This window comes from Podarcis raffonei, chromosome 9 (genome assembly GCF_027172205.1).
Source record: "Podarcis raffonei isolate rPodRaf1 chromosome 9, rPodRaf1.pri, whole genome shotgun sequence".
NCBI classification, from domain to species: Eukaryota; Metazoa; Chordata; class Lepidosauria; order Squamata; family Lacertidae; genus Podarcis; species Podarcis raffonei.
The window spans coordinates 21,722,631-21,742,594 of record NC_070610.1 but is presented as its reverse complement, the minus strand read 5'-3'; the positions used below and the strand labels follow the sequence as shown (position 1 = coordinate 21,742,594).

Here is a 19,964-nt window from a genome sequence, read left to right as displayed (position 1 = left end):
CGCTTACCTTTCCTTGCACCTGTCCACGTAATGCACTGCAAGCTCCCCAAGTCCAACCCTGCTTACTCCTGCGCCTCTTGCCAATCTGGGCTTTTGCGCCTTCTCGATTTACTGCTGTGTGAAGAAAAGCCTGAACATCAAAAGCAGGCAGGGAACCGACGGCATCCTTCGCCCCACCGACAACAACCTGGTCTCTCTCTCTCTCTCTCTCTCTCTGTGTGTGTGTGTGTATGTGTGTGGGGAGGGAGGGAGGGGCTGGTGCTGGTGGCGGCGAAGGGGAGGGGTGTTTCCTAGGCTGCTAACTTCGAAGGGGCGTGCGCCAAGGCGCGAGAGAATGGCTGGGGAACATTAGGAACTCCCCTCCGTCCCTGCAGAGCGAGGGTGGAGGCGGAGGGGAAGAAAGGTGTGAGAGGAGGGGCGGCAAGGAGAGAGAGAAAAAGCTCCGTCTAGGGTTTCAAACGCCGGGGCGCGCATCCGCATTAGCATATGTCAGGGGGGAAACCCGCCCGACGTGGCTATATATAGAGCGCGAGCTGGAGAGATTCCCCCACGCGCAATTTTGGAGAGACCTCGCTTGCATCGAGCCAGAAGCAGCAGCACCGGCTGTGGATGTTTATGCAAAGCTCAGCCCAGTCCCGCCAGCCCCATGCCTAGGGAGAGAGGAGAGCCTCCCCAGACAGGCAACTGCTATCTGGATGCGGAGTCCGGCCTCCGGGAGAAGCCCCAGCTGTGAGCCTTGAGACGTGACTCTCTGCATACATCTACCTGTCCATAATATTATATATCTCCCCGCCGTCCTTCTCCATCCCTTCCTCGCTGGGACTCCTCCATGGCTCCCTTAGCCGACGTCGGGGGCTTCCTAGGCGGCCTGGAGGGCTTGGGCCAGCAGGTGGGCTCCCACTTCCTCCTGCCTCCGTCCGGGGAGAGGCCGCCTCTGCTGGGCGACCGCCTGGCGCAGGTGGAGAGGGGCTCCCGAGGGGGCGCAGCGGCGTCGGGGGCCACCGAGCTGGCGCACTTGCAAGGCATCCTGCGCCGGAGGCAGCTCTACTGCAGGACGGGCTTCCACCTGCAGATCCTGCCCGACGGCAGCGTGCAAGGCACTCGGCAAGACCACAGCCTCTTCGGTAAGGCTCCTCACTCTTCCCCCTTCCTTCCTTCCTTCCTCCCTTCCCTCTCTTTCCAAGCAGGCTTCGCTCTCTTCCGCGGCTTCTTCCCCCCAGCTTCTCCCTTTGCGAAGGAAGCGTCCTATAGCAACAGATGGTATAGCAACGGACCTCTGGCTTAAAGGCATAAACCGCTTTAGATCCGGGCTAGGACCGCGGCAAAGGGATGCTGGAGACAAGAGCCTGAGGGAATTGGGGGGGGGAGGGCATCATTAGAATCGTAGAGTTGGAAGGGATCCCAAGGATCATCTAGTCCAACCCCCTGCAATGCAGGAATCTTTTGCCCCAACCCATGGCTCTGAGATTAAGTCTCATGCTCCAGCATCTGTTTGCAAGGCTTTGTTTGGAGCAACAACCTTTTTTTGGGGGGAAAAGGAGGGCATTGTAGGCATGAAGTAACAAACGATTTCCTTGAGCATGTGCAGAGTGCCTTTCCGGCCCCACCGACAGCTGCATCCCATACTGTGCAGCAGATGAACGTTGTGGGTGAAATCCTTGCAAGAAATAGCGCTGCACCTGAAAACTGCAATGGGCCACAGTTTCCATGTCAATAGTTATTCTCATGGTGGTTGCATGCTATTTTGGACACAGGTGTGCTTTCCTGCAGGAAGTAGGTAATTAGCTGGTGCGGATGAGAAGAGAGGGCTTCCAGGTCAGGGCGTGCTGCCCTAGAGAGCCTCAGGACCTCTCCTTTTAGAAAGGAAACGCCATATGTATTTGCTCAGTGATCTGCACCGCTTGTATGTAGGCAGCATGTGTGTGTGCATATGCGGAAATACAGAGACATATCACAGCGGCATACCTGGACACACTGCTCTGGCTGAGGGGAGGAAGAGGGCGTGTCAATTCCAGCCTTTCACTCTGATCTTTGCCAGTGCTTTGATTTTTCTTCTAACAAATGAATGTAGGTCTTGCCTTCCTTAATTGTTTGCAATGCAGCCCTGCCCTTCGCTACCTGTGTATTAAGCCCCATGCGTTCCAGTGGGAGTTAGGCATACGCAAATGTGTGCAAGACTGCACTTTAACAAGACGCTGCTGTGCAAAGTGGAACTGAACTGTGATGGTCCTGCATAAACAACCGCAGCTACTGCTGTTTCACGTCTATTTAGCTCTGCTATGCCAGGCACTGTATGCAACAGAACAGGCCGCCTGCCTGCCTTAAGAGCAGTGAGGAGACTGTGAGTCTACGGCTGTATTCCTACGAAGATAGTTTGATTCTCTTCCCAACAGCCCTATAGATTTTTTACTATGCCCATTTCGCAGATTAGAAAAAGAAGGCAGGGTGACTTGAGGAAGGCCAACCATTGAGTTTATGGCATAGCAGGTGTCTCCCAGGTCCACACGTGACCTGACACACCAGCCAGTAGTCTGATAACTTGCTACATCTCTGACCTGCATTAGTAGTAGTAGTAATAATAATAATAATAATAATAATAATAATAATAATTTATTATTTATACCCCGCCCATCTGGTTGGGTTTCCCCAACCATTCTGGGTGGCTTCCAACAAAAGATTAAAAATACATTAAAACATCAGTCATTAAAAACTTCCCTAGCTTGAAGGGCTGCCTTCAGATGTCTTCTAAATGTGAGGTAGTTGTTTATTTTTTGACATCTGATGGGAGGGCGTTCCACAGGGTGGGTGCGACTACCGAGAAGGCCCTTGCTCTATTTAGGATTCAAGTTTTCTTCTTCTTCTTCTCTGGCGATCACTCGGAGCTGAGTAAGATTGTCTTCCATGAACACGGTCTTAGCAGTGTGTCCATAGGTAACTGTGGACGCCAGTTCTGGATCTGCACATCCTTCCACATGGTGAGGGTTTGCCAAATGTGCCTTCCTCTTAGCTCGTTTCTCCCTTTTGCCCTGAGTTTGAGTGTCTTCAAAGTCCATGACACCTTTGGTAAAGGCTGTTCTCCAATTGGAGCGCTCGCAGGCTAGTGTTTCCTAATTCCTTTTTAAAATAGATTTGCCTTGAGAGAGTCTTTAAACCTCTTTTGTTGACCGCCAGCATTATGCTTTCCATTTTTAAGTTGGGAATAGGGTAGCTGCTTTGGAAGTCGATAATCAGGCATCCAAACAACATGACCAGTCCAACGACGTTGATGTTGAAGAATCATTGCTTCGACACTGTGCCTTAATGACAATAAGAGACTTAATGCAAGATTGGGAAAGGTTGCTTAATTTGTAAGAGCAAACAAAAACTGGCAGATTGCAGGAAGCACAGCCTTATCTGAAGAAACCTGCTACTGTTGACAACCATGGAGGGGTTTGAACAGACACAAAAGGCCAATGGAGGGGTTTTCTATCAGGTTTCCCATAGTCAAAACAACCCATTGCAAAAGGTTCTTAACTGATTTTGCAACACACACTGGAAACATCAAGGTTTCCAGACTGAAGAGAACGTCAGTTCAACAGAGTTCTGCACAGAAGGGAAATTTCTTACAGCATGTAAACACAGAATAATTACCTCCAAAGAGAGAGAGAGTTTGAGATCGAGATCAAACATTCTTGGTGCTTCTTTATTCTATCGCCATTCTCAATAGGTTTGTCTGATGTGGTGTCTTTGTGGATTGAATCACCTGCTTATTATGAATTGGAGCGGGGGAGGGGAGGGGAGTTTTTCTTTGAAAATGATATCAGAAAGGCAGAATACCTCCCATGTCTTTCAATGGAACTTTGAATATTGGGAACTCCGAAATCTCTGATGATTTATTTGCAGTGGGAAGATTTAATATCTGATCTTTGTAGAAGATTTGGCTGGGCTGCCACTCAGCATTACACAAACCAAGACCCTGGCAACTTTCAATTAAAACTCCCAAGGCTGCAAATGATAGAACATTCATTATCTTGCTTTGGGAGTTCGGAAAATAAAACAGCATTGATAAATACAGAAGAAAGATTCAAAGCTATGCCTAAAATCAGATGGCAATATTTCAAAAGGGGGGGGGGAGCCATGATTTTTAAAAGCAGTTATCAAAAACTTCCTTTCCAACAATCCAAATATTTGATTACTGTTATTATTTAACAGAGAATGGGATAGCCTAGCCAAAGTTGCACTTATAAGTTCCACTGATTTCAGCTGGAGAGACTTGGGCGCATGCTTAACACTCTCGTTGAAATCAATGAAATGTCAAAGGGCTTAGTTTTGTCCGGATCGTGCCCAGTATTTGAACCATTGTAACTCAGGGCTACACCTTGTGAGGGTGTTCTGTGCTATAACAAAATATTACAGTTAGATTTTGCATAGCTAAGTCTCTGTCTGCCTTTGGTAATACTTTATAAATATGTCTTCACTGCAACGTGCATGGAAGTTGAAAACAAACGTTTGTTTTTCTCCCTCCTTTATGCAGGTATCCTTGAATTCATCAGTGTGGCCGTGGGATTAGTCAGTATTCGAGGGGTGGACAGCGGCCTTTACCTTGGAATGAATGAAAAAGGAGAACTTTATGGCTCTGTAAGTAGTACCATTGTATCACTCAGCTTGTGCTATAAGCTCAGATTTCCTGTCGACTTGATCTGTTATAGCCACTGGGAATTTTGCTGCTGGTGTCAGAGAAAGTTGGATCATACCCATTTATTATTATCCTTTCCTATCACCTAGTGCCGGACCATTCTGCATGCAGAGATATGCTCTGTCTCTGAGCTATGCCCCTTCCCCAGATGTCAGGCCAACTTCCCTGGCTGCTACGAGCAGAGTTAAAGGAGTCATTGGGTGCACTTTTCATTCATGTGCAGTGGCAATCTGGTTCCAGCCAGCTCATGTGAATGACATTTAGTTCTGAGGGAAGAAAGAAGTCCAATTTGCAAGGAGTGAGGGGACAAGGGAGTCTTAGTATTGTTAATCTACAACAGCCTTAGCCAACCCAGGTGCCTTCCAAAGGTTTTGGACTTACAATACCTACTAGCTGCAGCCAGGGCTGATGGGAGTTGTAGTCTGAAAGGGCAACCAGGTTGGCAAAACTGGTCTAGGAGTGCAGACAGTTACGTATGTAAGGGGGTTCAGTAGCTAATATTTTTCTTCCGGTATCAATCTTGCAAAGCAAGTCATGCTGAGTTCATTCTCTGTTCACCAAAATAAAGAGAGAGAGAGAGAATGAAGGAGTTGTACACATAAATACCAGAGCATAGACGGCTGGCAGTGAAATTTGCTGCTCTACTGTGATTCAGCCGGTGGAACTCTGGGGTGTACTTTCTTTCTTGTTAATAAAATAATCATCTTATATTCAGGCCAATTCAGTACAGTGGTACCTCGGGTTACAGACACCTCAGGTTACAAACACTTCGGGTTACAAACTCTGCTAACCCGGAAGTAGTACCTCGGGTTAAGAACTTTACCTCAGGATGAGAACAGAAATCACGTGGCGGCAGCGGGAGGCCCCATTAGCTAAAGTGGTACCTCAGGTTTAGAACGGTTTCAGGTTAAGAATGGACCTCTGAACGAATTAAGTTCATAACCAGAGGTATCACTGTATATCCCCAATGCTTCCCTTTGACTCTTTAATTAAAGCAATGGATCTATTGCTTCTCTTCTGGAAGCATAGGAGATATACCATATTTGCCCGAATATAAGCCACACCCACAAATAAGCTGCACCTTTAAAATTCAAGGGGGGAAAAGAAAAAAAGACAATACCTGAATATAAGCCACTCCCTTAAAAATCCGCAGGCACTCACACCCGTTCTGTTTTACCCTAAGTCTGTTTCAGCAGCGACATCGTAAAAGCCAAATTTTGTAAGGTCACGAATTTAAGCCACATTTTAACTTTTCACGGTCGGAATTTGGGAAAAAAGTGCGGCTTATATTCGGGCCAATATGGTAATCCGAGGTGGGGAGGGTTAGGTGTATTGCTAGATCCTTAAAATGGCACAAATAGGCCCATGGTACAAATCTGCATAAAAATGTACCTGCTGATTTATATGTATCGATGCACATTTAGACTGACTTTTAGAGGGAAAGCTGCCTTGTAAGCAAAATTCATTTTTAAAAAGCTTTTATTCCAAAAACAAATTTTTTGGGGGTGGCCTAAGAATAGTCATTGCCTAAAGAATTAGTTGGCTCTTATCTGAGCAAGTGAAAGGAAAGCTGCATTTAGAGTGATGCCACCTTTGAGGCATTTACTTAATCAGATTTCTCACCTCTGTGTTTATTCCTAAAATTTCCACAGGAGAAGCTGACTCCTGAATGTGTCTTCAAAGAACAGTTTGAAGAGAACTGGTACAACACATACTCCTCCAATGTGTACAAGCATGGGGACTCTGGCCGGCGGTACTTTGTGGCGCTAAACAAAGACGGCAGTCCCCGAGACGGGGCGAGGTCCAAAAGACACCAGAAATTCACCCATTTCTTGCCCAGGCCAGTGGATCCAGAACGTGTACCAGAGCTCTACAAGGATGTGTTAGTATTCAGCTGAAGTCAGAACACTGGAGGAGAATGGAGTCTCTTAGCCTCAATGGTAACAAAAGCACGAAGAACTTCCGAATGCTGTGGAGTTCTGAGATATCTAGGGTCCCGGTTGTCAGAGAAGCTGTTAGTGGTAGACAAGCCCTTCATTGCCCAACGTCTGGATTTAGGAGAGTGGGCCTTGAGGTCAAGTGGGTCAACCTCTTTTTGGTTTGCTCGCTCGTGCGCCAGTCAAGTAGACAAGGAGAAGTTGGAACTGGACTTCAAACCAGACTGTTCTGGATTGCTTTCTCCCTTCACCTAGAACACAAATAGCTACCTAAAGCATGTGGAGGCAGATTGTAGGAAAATGGAAGAAATGGCAGGAAAAGAATGAATGGCAAGCTGTGTGGATTGGGAGTGTCAATCTATGGGGACAGCGCTAACTCGGGAAGTGAAATCTGGATTTGTTTTTCCCTTCAGGATGGACCTAATTTATATACTTTCAGAGTGCATATATTTATTTTAAATATTTATTTATTACAGAGTTTATTTTTTACTGGGCTATGAAGAGAGTACAACCCTTTACCCCAATGAAAAATCAATTATGGTGCCAATATTTACTCCAAGGTAGTGTCAAGAAAAGGGGTGTTGTATCCCCCAAAGAGTTCAAATGGAGCAACATCTCTGGAAATATCATTGTTGGGAAATAAAAAACTGGGGTTATATTTCTATGCACGCTCCATTGCCTTACATAGGAAAAGTTGTTGGCTGCCCCCTATATTTGTACTGGATTTTTAAAAAATGCACATTTAAAAGGGAATTAAAGATAAACTTCCATCTGTTTGTTTCACTGTTGTTACTTAATGGAATTGTCCATCAGTGGTAGCAGAGGCAAGGGTAGTCCTCTCCCACTCCTATGTCTCAGATTGCACATGGCTATTATACAGAGGCATCTATGTTTTCAACTCTCTGGTTCTTCATGATGACTCTGGTCCTTGATAGTAACTGTTATGTCATGAGATGGGGAGTCTGGTGTCCTCCAGAAGTTGATGGACTACAACTCCCATAAGCCCCACCAGCATTGTCTACACCCTCCACTGTGGTTAGGATGGCTTTGAAAGCTCTTGTCATGGAGGGTTCTGAGACAGGAAACAGATAAAACTTGAGTTACCTGCACTTCCTGTTTCCTCCTGGTCCACTTTAATGCCTGAAGTTGCTTGAAGGCTCACAGAGAACAAAATACAGTGTTCCGTACCATTATACATGCTTAAAGAATGGCTATAGATTTGGAACAGAGAGCCTGAAAATGCCACACTTTTCAGGATCCTAAATAAGTCTTATGCTGGAATTTGGTGGCATTGTCAATAATACTCAGACTCTGGAAGGCATCATGCACCCTTCCCTCACTTTAGGCACAACCCATGAAAGGAACCATGGAAGTAATACTAGAGAATTACAGCTGCTCAGTTGCTTCCATTCAAAGGTTTTGCATGGCAGAATTGGTACACTCCATGCTATTCCCAGTTGCTTTGACATCAGAGGCTTCAGAGACTTCAGCCTAGAAGAGTTTCTGACATACGGTTTGCAACTGAAGTTCAGGAAAGGCAGTAGATGGCATTTCACTGTTCACCACAGACATACATTCCATCTAGACATGCTCTTTAATTTCATGTGAACAAGTGAATTTATTCCTTCTGCACTCCAGTTTCCCTATGTACAAATGCTCGCATGGATGGCTTGAATTACAGGAGCAACATGCTGGAGTTTCTGGAAAGAAGCATGAACAGGCCATTGCGTGCTTGCAGTGCACGTACAAATTACACATACAAAGGGGAAATGGTGGATAATATTACACTGAAGCTAGACACCAAAATGCTCCACGACCAAAGTAGAGACATTCTATCCAAAGCAGTTTGGTGCCTGGTAGAGACTCGGCGGTCTTCAGGCTACTATAGCTGATACATTAGCTATATGACTAAATAGAATACAACACTATTTCCAGTATTACTATACTGTAAAGCTTCAGTAGATGGATCGAGGACAAAGATTTTAAAGAGAGAATTGCAATCATCACATAAAATCCTGGTTAGCCGAAGCCATATGGTGGTTCATTGGCTTTTAAGGACATGAGCGATTCTTGACCTGTGCTTTTGGGCTAAACTTTAGATAAATTGTAAAATTGGCAGGGTCCTGTGCAAAGATAAAAATCCCCCCCAAGTGGCTGTGTGCCTGTCATATATTACTTGTGTGAGGTCCTCTTGAAATCACTTTGGGTATAATATAGTGATATGCAACTCTCTACCTAAATTCTGTTGAAATCAGTGAGATGAAGCACACATTCAGTGTCCTGTATATCAATAGGATTTAGGCATGCCTGAGCATAGGTCCACATTCACACAAGGCCCTTTTCTATGTTTGCAAGCACTCCAACTTCCTCCTGCATGTAACCTGTGAACTGGTGGATAACAGCTATAGCCAGCAGCATCTCCCATGATGGAGGTAGCGTTTCCCCTAGAAATCATGTTCATAGCAATTCCTGATGTCTGTCATCTGCAACCCACAGTTGACTCATTGCATGGCTCCCCTGGAGCGGCATATACCTTGGGAAGGTTGAAACAATTAAAAAAAAAAAGTATTGTGTGAATGGACTGTGTCTTTCTACAAGTTATGCACGGTCATAGAATTGTAGACTTGGAAGCAACCCTGGGGTCATCTGCTCCAACCTCCTGCAATGCAGGAATCTCAACTAAAAGCTCTATGACAGATGGCTATCCAACCTCTGCTTAAAGGTAAAGGTAAAGGGACCCCTGACCGTTAGGTCCAGTCGCGGACGACTCTGGGGTTGCGGCACTCATCTCGCTTTATTGGCCGAGGGAGCCAGCGTACAGTTTCCAGGTCATGTGGCCAGCATGACTAATCTGCTTCTGGCAAACCAGAGCAGCGCACGGAAACACCGTTTACCTTCCTGCTGGAGTGGTACCTATTTATCTACTTGCACGTTGACGTGCTTTCGAACTGCTAGGTGGGCAGGAGCAGGGACCAAGCAACGGGAGCTCACCCCGTTGCGGTGATTCGAACAGCCGACCTTCTGATCAGCAAGCCCTAGGCTCTGTGGTTTAGATCACAGCACCACCTGTGTCCCAATCTCTGCTTAAAAACCTCCAATGAAACAGAGTCCACCACCTTCTGAGGGAGTCTGTTCCACTGTCTAACAGCTCTTACTGTCAGAAAGTTCTTCCTGGTGTTTAATCGGAATCTCCTTTCGTAACTTGAATCCATTGGTACGGGTCCTCCCCTCCAATCAGTGTGGAAGAAACTCACTTAGAATGGTTCTGAATATTCATTCACAAGACAGAAAAGCTGGAAGATGAAGCTGTGGTCAGGGGTGCAGTTTGGAAATCTGGCCTCATGGGGACCCCCTGTCTTTAGAGGACAATGTGTCCAGATAGGGCCCCCACCCCAAATGTAGCAAGCCAGCCCTCTTGCATTTGGCCTCTCTTCTGCTCATTCTGCCCTAGACATCTGCTCCAAAGTCCTGCGCTGATGGTGCCCCTGGTTGTGCTAACATCTATGAATGATGGGCTTCTAAGGAGCTCAGCCATGTTTTCACATAGGCCCCGCACTTTTGAGAGAAATCAGGGTGTCATGTGTGGCGTACAGTGTCATCGATAACGTGAGCATGCTCAACACTGGCCTTCTTTATACTGGAGCCAGACAGTGTCATTTGCTTGTCTGACAAAGACTGGGTGCTGGAGGCAGGCCAGTTGGCTTCATCTCAGCACGGATGAGTTAGAGGTGATGCTTAATGGGCAGCGGGGAAGCAGTCAGGAGAGCCTGCCAAGCCTCAGACGGCATGCTAAGTTGGCAACAACATGTCCGTAAGTCAGCACTATCGGAGATAGGAACATCAGCCAAAGTCTCTTTTCTTCATTTAGCCAGAAGTTGTTAGATGTGCAGCCTGCTCCCACTCATGCTTATGTAAAGCTAAGAGCTGTTCTACACATTATGCCAAATGAGGACGGGAGCTAGACTGTGATGATACAACTCTGAATTTTGTGCCACTTCAGGAGTACACACCGTACCTTAAAAACACATTTGAAACACGTGCTTTCCCTCAAACAATTATGGGCCCTGCAATCTACCCCTCAGAGTTACAATTCCCAGAAACCCTTAACAAACTACGGGACCCATAAATCAAATGTGCTTTAAATTTAGAGTGTCTACACAGACTGAAGGTGGGGTGTGTGCATTTTCTTTTCATTAATACTCTCCCATGTAATATACCAGCAAACAGTGGCCAGGGAGACATTGCAGGTGGGGCTCTGTTGCTTCCCCAGCTCCCCATTGTTGCTGCTGCTTACAGTAAAGGAGGTATGGAGGTTGAGGTTTGGGAAATGTGGGATGGCAGGAGCATTGGATTGGGTCATATGAGACCCACTCCCTGCCCCTCATGCTCTTGGTAAGCGACACAATGCATATGAACCCACTTTATATTGAGTCAGACTTTTCCATCTAGATCACTGCTCTCTCTCCCTACTGGTGAAATCTTTCCCAGCTCTGCTGTCTGAGGTTCGTAGGGCTGGAGGTGTCATGGATTGCAACAGGGGCCTCGGCATACAAGATGTGTGCTTATACCACCGAGCCAGGTGTGTGTCCCAAGTAGCATAGTTTGAACATCCAGAACTTCTAGAATTCTGAACTGCAAGTGAATTGGTTGTTATTCCATAGCAAGAGCACGGAACCCAAAAAGAACCACTTGCAAATGAGCCATTTGGAATCCACTCATGGATAAACTGATGTCCCCCCAAACTTTGCAGGGATATTAATTTACTTTTGGATTAGACAGCAAGTGATAAAATATATTATAAAGGGTTTATACTGCCATTTTGTAAATGTAAAAAAATTAAAAATAAAGTTTGAAAATGGTATGGTTTGTCATCTCAACCTCAACAAGATGCAATGGTATATATTTCTGGTCAAGCACAGAATAATACTTAAGATAAAATATTTCATGCAGTCAAGTATGACTCTAGTAGTACTGGGCAATATATTGATACATTGTCCAAAAACAGTTTGAAGTCCATATCGTGATATCAGTTTTGTAATTTTTGACCTGGCAATATATCACAAATCATGGTGTGTGTGTGTGTGCATGCTATGCAAAAATCATGATGTAGGAAAAGCCATGAAGTCAGCCAATGCCTCTACATAGCTCCATCCTTATTTCAGACATCATGATATATCAGTATATCGCGATGATTAGCTGGTGATATATATCACAATGTTGATATTGTTCAGCCCTAGACTCTCGCATCCATTTGGAATCTGCACCCTCGTGTTAGAAAGAACAGATTTCTAACCCTCTTGATTACAGTGAAATTCTGACTTACATTAGTACTTTCCACTACAAACGCTGGAGCTTTCATTAGGGGGACACCCCCCCTCCCATTTCTCTTATCCCAGCTGTTTCTCAGGGGCAGCTGTGGGAACACCTGGAAGCTACTCACATGATGCCCCATGGAGCTCAGGTGCCCTGGGCAAATGTCCCCCTCTCTGCTAGCTATGAAGTCAACATAGCAACAAACGTGAATCCATGTGAAAAGGACACTATTGTTCCAAGCAGCAAATCCCTTTTATCTCATGGAACTGCCTCAACACTTCTCTGAAAGATTTGGTTGCTCAAACATTACCGAGGGTACGCAGATGCTTAAACAGGATTCTTTTATGATGTTGGCCAGCAGTGATGAAATTAGCATGTTTTGATCCATACACAAGTTGTTCATAAAGAACTTGAAAGGAGCCATCAGGAAAATCCAAGCGCTGAAACGTTTTAAGATACGCTTTCTGCTCTGAGTTTTGTGTGATTGTCAGCCAGGGACTATCATGATCAAGGTAGCTTGCCAATTCCCTGCCACAGACACAATATTTATGAGTGCAATGGGGATTTCCTATCAGAGATCTGAAGATATGTGGGCTTAAACATTATTTTATCCTAGGTAACCTATAAAAATCAGAAGAAAAGATCTGCCGGTAAAGAAAGCAAAGGGAAATGTACAAGGAAGATATTGATTTAATTCAGTTCACTGATTTACATTTATTTAGATTGTCACATTTTATATTTTTTAAGAAATCAGGACATATAAATGAAGGTAAGGTAAAGGTAAAGGTACCCCTGACCATTAGGTCCAGTCGCGGATGACTCTGGGGTTGTGGTACTCATCTCACTCTATAGGCCGAGAGAGCCGGTGTTTGTCCGCAGACAGCTTCCGGGTCATGTGGCCAGCATGACTAAGCCGCTTCTGGTGAACCAGAGCAGCGCATGGAAACGCCGTTTACCTTCCTGCCGGAGTGGCACCTATTTATCTACTTGCACTTGACGTGCTTTCAAACTTCTAGGTGGGCAGGAGCAGGGACCAAGCAACAGGAGCTCACCCTGTTGCAGGGATTCGAACTGCCAACCTTCTGATCGGCAAGCCCTAGGCTCTGTGGTTTAGACCACAGCACCACCCGCGTCCCTTATAAATGAAGGTACCATTATTTTAAAATTATTAGCATTTTTATTTAGCACTTTAGAATTCTTACAACAGCCTTGGAAGGTAGGGAAATTGCAGCTCAGGACTGCAATATTTCAAGGACCGCCTCTCTCCATATGAACCTACCTGGACCCTGCAATCATAATATGAGGCCCTTCTTTGTGTTACTCCTCCAGCAATGACACCAATAAAATGTGTTTTATTGCAGATATCAACAAATCAAATTGATAAATAAATACACTGAAGTTTGAAAAGCCAGTAAAATCTCCAAAGCTCTACTTAAAACCCACCAGTTCATGCCCAATCACCACTTTGGCTCTATCTTATAAACCTGGCTGTGGAAGCCATTTAGATTGAAATCATATTTTAACAACTCGAACAGTTTCCAAGGCTCTTCACAGAGAAGGGTAGTTTGGCATCTGCCTTTCCCAGACTGGCAAGAGGAATTGAGGTGGGAGGAAACCCCGACACTTGCTTTGAATTTGGCTCGAGAGACAATGGAATGTGCCTCTGGGGTGAAGTCAAACCACTACATTAGCAGCACCAAAGTGCAGGATACAAGCCTGGTCAGTGTGCATGGAGGTCCCTGAGCTTGCCCAGATGACAGGACACCCCTCTTGGCCTTGCTGATGTGGTCCAAAGGAAAGCAGAACAAGACGTCTGGCACCAGCTTGCCTGCAGGAGTCCAACCATCTTTAGGGACTCCACTCTGGATTTGTGTAGGCCAGAACTTTCCAAACTGTGTGTCATGACACGGTTAGTGTGCTGGCTGCGGTGTGTAAGTATGTTGTGTGAACGCTCTCCATGCTCTTCCTGGGGCTGGAAAGGGGTTTGTTTAACCTCTGGTTTGCTAGTAAAACTACTGTACTTTTCCATGTATAAGACTATGTTTTTTTACTCTAAAATAATGTTCAAAATCTGGGCTCATCTTATATACGAATGGTTGTTGTTGTTTAGTCGTTTAGTCGTGTCCGACTCTTTGTGACCCCATGGACCAGAGCATGCCAGGCACTCCTGTCTTCCACTGCCTCCCGCAGTTTGGTCAAACTCATGCTGGTAGCTTCAAGAACACTGTGCAACCATCTCATCCTCTGTCGTCCCCTTCTCCTTGTGTCCTCCATCTTTCCCAACATCAGGGTCTTTTCCAGGGAGTCTTCTCTTCTATCTCCCTCCATTTTCTTAAATCAGAGTCCCCGAAAAAGGGGGTGTCTTATACATGGGGACGTCTTATAGACGAAAAAGTACGGCAAATTAATATGCCGCGAAATGACGCATGTCTAAAATGTGCGTCACCAACATGAAAAGCTTGGGAACCTCTGGTGTGGGGTTTACTCTTTAACCTTTGCTTCTCCTGAAGATATCCAGCAAAGGAGTGAAGGTTTAGGGTCATTTCCCCCCCTACAAGTTGTTTAATGGTAAATTTTACATAGAATGGAGATGTAAAAGGTTTGGATGATTATAAAAGACGCAGGAGGAAATGACTGACAATAGGACCCAGAAAGGGGAAGTCTAGGAGATTGTTTGGAATCTTTATGTTGTACAGTGGTACCTCGGGTTAAGTACTTAATACGTTCCAGAGATCCCTTCTTAACCTGAAACTGTTCTTAACCTGAGGTACCACTTTAGCTAATGGGGCCTCCCGCTGCCACTGTGCCACCGGAGGACGATTTCTGTTCTTATCCTGAAGCAAAGTTCTTAACCTGAAGCACTATTTCTGGGTTAGCGGAGTCTGTAACCTGAAGCGTATGTAACCTGAAGCATATGTAACATGAGGTACCACTGTATGTTGGATATATGATTGAAAAACTTTAATTTGAAAAACCATTTTTTTTAAAAAAAGGATCAGAGTTTTCCCACCTTTCCAGGTTGATGAGCCCCACTTGCCCTTCCCTTCCCTCTACATCAGTGGTTCTCAACCTGTGGGTCCCCAGATGTTGTTGGACTACAACTCCCATCATCCCTGACCACTGGTCATGCTGGCTAAGAATGATGGGAGTTGTAGTCCAACAACATCTGGGGACCCACAGGTTGAGAAACACTGCTCTACAGCATGTACAGAAACTGCTTTCTTGACCGTTGGACCCACTATTGGTTTCGTCCACTCAATCCACCAGAGACTGTCTTCATGTGCAGGGGAAGTCCTTAAGTCACTGACTCATTGGCTACTCACACTTGGCTTAGCTGGCCACTCAAAGCTGTTTCCCCAGGTGTGGCCCATGTTGTATGTTGACAGCTTGTGAGAGGCCCAGATGAGAGCTGAGTGTGGGGACCAAAGGTGGACAAACTACCTCAGAAGGAGCACGACATGTTCCCCGCCAGAGTTACTACCCCTCCCCTAACACCCCACACACCCCATAATAATTTATAGGTTTTCAAAATTAGGAAATTCTTAACATCTGTATGGTTAGCTCATGCTGCACCTTGTCTTTATGTTGATACCAGTGGGTTGCTAAATCTGTACAGGTGATGTTTCAGCGCAACGGCATGCGCCGGCATGTTGCAGAAGGCCATTTGCTGGTGCTCCAGGCACTTTGGGGATGCAAGCAATTGAAGACTTATATTAATGGCCTCATAAAACGCTGCATCAAGTCTCTCGCTGCAATTACACCATTGTCTATTACCAGTTTGCAACTTTGTATGGGAGGAGGAAAATAAATAGAGTAATATAAACAATGGTTGTAGACGGAAAGCTCTTTGAGTGAAGGAGCCCTGTCTATTTATTTTATTTTATTTTATTTTATTTTATTTTATTTTATTTTATTTATTTTATTATTTTATTATTTGCTTATGAAATTCTGTCAAGTGTCAAGAACTAGGGACTGGGGAAGAAAAACTTGCTTTATTTGTTGGTTCAGGATTCATATGCAGATTGGAACACAGTTAAGAAATGAATCGTGAAATTCGTTTTTTCAGTGCAACCCCCCCACCCCACGTTACCACCAGGGTTGCAGGCCAGTGGCTTCTTCTTCCTCAGGTGGCAAAGATGGATGGGCTGCCCCTGCGGTTCAGGTTCAAAAATGTGCATATTTTAGGGGAAGAATGCATACAATGGAGCAGGCCTATAGAACCATAGAGGTGGAAGGAACCCCAAGGGTCATCCAGTCGAACCCCCTGCAATGCAGGAATCTCAGGTAAAGCGTCCATGGCAGATGGCCATCCAACCTCTGCTTCAAAATATCCAAGGAAGGAGAGCCCACCACCTCTCGTGGCAGTCTGCTCCATTGCTGAACAGCTCTTACTGTCAGAAAGTTTTTTCCCTAAATGTTCAGTCAGAATCTCCTTTCTTGTAACTTGAAGCCATTGGTTCGAGTCCTACCCTCCAGGGCAGGAGAAAGCAAGCATGCTCCCTCTTCCACGTGACAGCTGTGGTTGGGTGCATGTGAAACTGATATGGAATCGGCATATGGCGATCTCTTTTTCCATATCATGATCCCCAACAGCACTGTGCAAATTAAAACGAGCAGCTAGAACTGTATTATCCGTGACGGAATGAATATGAAAACATGAAAAGAAGTCAGAAAGGGGAAAGAATGCTCAGAACTCAAGGGACAGGCCCAATTCGTTTCTTGCTGTTTGCTCCGGACTAAACAGGGCTCTATTTCCCATTTTCACAACATAAAGAAAAATGTTTTGGATCTTCAGCAGGAAAGGAAGATGATGGTGATGATGATGATTATTTTATCAGGAGCTCGTCCTACTCTTGAGTAGACCCCTGGCAGAGACACATGCCTGACTGGCATGTTCCCTCCATCCTGGTCGATCATTCGGGAGTTTCAAAAGCTTTCTTCTGCCCAAACATCACAGCGACTGATGCCAACCGACACCGGCACACTTAGGGATCCGCAGAGTATGTGCACCTTGCGTGACAGATCTCAGCAACTCAGCATTTTGGCTAATCTACTTTATTTACATATAAACACACACGGAGCACTGCAAGATGGCTCCCTCTCTCTTTAGCCTCAGACAGCAAAGAGAAAAAACAAAGGACAATAGTTCCACTGCACGGAACACAGTAACACAAACATCCTGTCTCCGTCACTTCCCACTCTGTGGAGTCAAAACATACACCATCATGTGGTAGACAACAGTCCTATGACTGCAATCACAGAGCAGGAATTTTAACAGATTTATACCCCACCCATCTGCCCATCCCATTGCTCAGTCCCTGCTCCTGCCAACCTAGCAGTTTGAAAGCACGTCAAAGTGCAAGTAGATAAATAGGTACCGCTCCAGCGGTAAGGTAAACGGCGTTTCCGTGCACTGCTCTGGTTCACCAGAAGCGGCTTAGTCATGCTGGCCACATGACCCGGAAGCTGTCTGCGGACAAATGCCAGCTCCCTTGGCCAATAAAGCGAGATGAGCGCCACAACCTCAGAGTCGGTCACGACTGGACCTAATGGTCAGGGGTCCCTTTACCTTTACCCAGTGGCGTAGCGTGGGTTGTCAGCACCCGGGGCAAGGCAAGTAATTTGCACCCCCTAACCCTGGATTTGCGCCCCCTAACCCGTGGATTTGCGCCCCCTAACCCTAACCCCCAGATGTTGCGCCCAGTGCGGCTGGCCCCCCCTGCACCCCCCACGCTACGCCACTGCCTTTACCTCCTGCCCTGGTCCTGACAAAACATACTCTTTTTCTTTGGATTAAAGGACCCATTCAGATTTTTGTCCATTTGTTGCAATTCTGATACTTGTCAGAACCTCAAGCAGCTGCTACCTGTAATTTTTTTTTTAAAAAACCTCCAAAAACTTGCACCCTAAATGCAAAGGCACATTAAACATTTGGGCCCAGGAAAGAAATTAAAGTGAGAGCCTTGCTGAGGGTGCATTTCTCCTTCTGTAATAAAGGACACTTAATATTGCTGGCCCAAAGCAGTGACATTATTTACAATAATACTAATTCAGCAGCCTTAACAAATCTGACTTAAGATTTGATTGTTAGAGCCAACATATCAGCAATGTGTTCAGTTTGTGTGATGTAATATGCCTGCAGGTGCACATGTTGGATAGGATACAGTGGTGGCAATATTGTGTACAATAGGAAACTTGTATTGAGTGTGTTTTCCTGGGCCCACAGATATCCTAACAGGGTACAGGGCTGCCACCAAGGAATCTACTATGCCAATGACACACCAGACTTGTGGCATTGAGCCAGCAGTGTCTTCTCTTCTAGGACTGGTTATGCTGGTTCAGCTGCAGGTGGCATCAGTCCTGTGCCAGATTAAACTTCTGCCAGGGCCAGCAATGGCATTCTTACTTTCCTTTGCGCAGCTCAAAAATCTAGCTTTGAGTTCTATCCTCAGTTTCATTTGGATTTAGTCTTCCCAGATGTGACCTGCTTTCCCCAGACCTGTTATTGGCTAAGTCCACAGCCCGGCCCTGGATTACCGTAATCTCTGCATTGCTTCTTGGCTGTTGCTTGAGAACCTGACAGCGGCACTTGACCTTGGCTTCATCTTGTGATCTTGTCCACATTCCCTATTGCTGACATGCATTTTTTTTTAAAGCAATTCATAAAATAGGGTAGAAGTACTTTTTTATTTTTTTAAAAAAGTTGTTCAAATTAAAAGTTAATTTTCCATACCTTTTTTTTTAACATAGTGTGCATTGACTGCAAGAGTTGTTGTTGTTGATTGACAGGTTCCAGCCAATCATAAAGATTTGGCTATGGATTGATCAGTGGTGTAGCGTGAGTTGCCAGAGCCCCAGGGCCAGCAGAGGTGGGGAGGGTGGGAGGGATGTGCACATCCACCTGCCTAATAGCATCTGCGTCACCCAGGAGACTTCAGCTGCAGAGATAAGGAAAGAAGAGTTGTTGTATTGTTACTTCCTGGTTCGGATGGAGAAGCCATTTTCAATGGAGCCCAGCAACGGAAGTGCTAGATGTATTGAGGCAGCACCAGTTGATGAAATTTTGCACCCCTAACAATTTTGCTCCCGGGCAACTGTCCCTGTATTCTCCCATGTTATGCCACTGGTACTGATGTCCCTCAAGGCAACCCAAGTGTACTTGAAGTAAGGGCCATTCTTTCTGTCATTGTAGGATGATGATCCTAGCCAATCAGGGATTACTTTGAGTATTGAATATGTTAGCAGCCACTTCACAATCACCCTGTTTGTTGTCGACAAAGATTTCCATCAAATGCGCACATTTCAGTTCAGTTCTAACTTTGCCATATGAACTGAAAGCAAAATGGCTTTTCTCAGAGGCTCTAGTATATATAAGATATGGGACATAAAGGGAGAAGCGCACCAGCTGACATAAATCTGTTCAAAAATTACACACAGTCCCTATTCATGGACTTTTGCTTTGAAGGTTACACTGCCATCTAATGATGTAACAATAAATTACATGAATTGCATCAAAACATTTCCCCTCTTATTTTAATTCTGCTGCTCTTGGAACACAGCCCAGAAATGTAAGCAAAAATAAAGAGGCAGTGCAGTGCAGTGGCTAGAGTACTGGGTTTGGATGGGGAAATTCATATTTTAATTTCCCGGTCAGCCTTGAAACTCTCTGAGTGGGCACGTTGTTACCCCTCAGCGCTAACCCATCTCACAAGGTTGCTTTGAGGATGAAATGGACCCCAGTATGTTACTCTGAGCTTGCTCAAGGAAAATTAAGATTAAATTTTGTGTGTGTGTGTGCATGTGAAATGCTCCTGAGGGCAGACCTTAGTAACCAGTTTCAAAGTAGGGAACAAAGGGATGGGTGGGCGCTTAACCTTTACCACGCCCTCCACATTTCCTCTACAGCTGCTTCCCCAAAACTGCTTCCCCCCCATTCTGGTACCTAGACAAGGTTTACCAATCAAGTGGGGCAAAAGTCTCTTTGGAAGTGTTCGCTAAGAAGATGCTCAGTGGATTGTCTCTGGCATCACAGAACTTGA

General features: G+C 45.4%; 1 protein-coding gene across 1 annotated transcript; it reads left to right on the top strand.

The window, feature by feature from the left end:
* The first annotated feature begins 457 nt into the window (after window positions 1–457).
* Window positions 458–7,312, top strand: FGF20 (fibroblast growth factor 20). The gene is made up of 3 exons (XM_053402597.1): window positions 458–1,124; window positions 4,514–4,617; window positions 6,328–7,312. The coding sequence occupies exons 1-3, from the start codon at window positions 830–832 to the stop codon at window positions 6,571–6,573; spliced, it is 645 nt and encodes a 214-aa protein (XP_053258572.1). The 5' UTR covers window positions 458–829; the 3' UTR covers window positions 6,574–7,312.
* The last annotated feature ends 12,652 nt before the right edge of the window (window positions 7,313–19,964 follow it).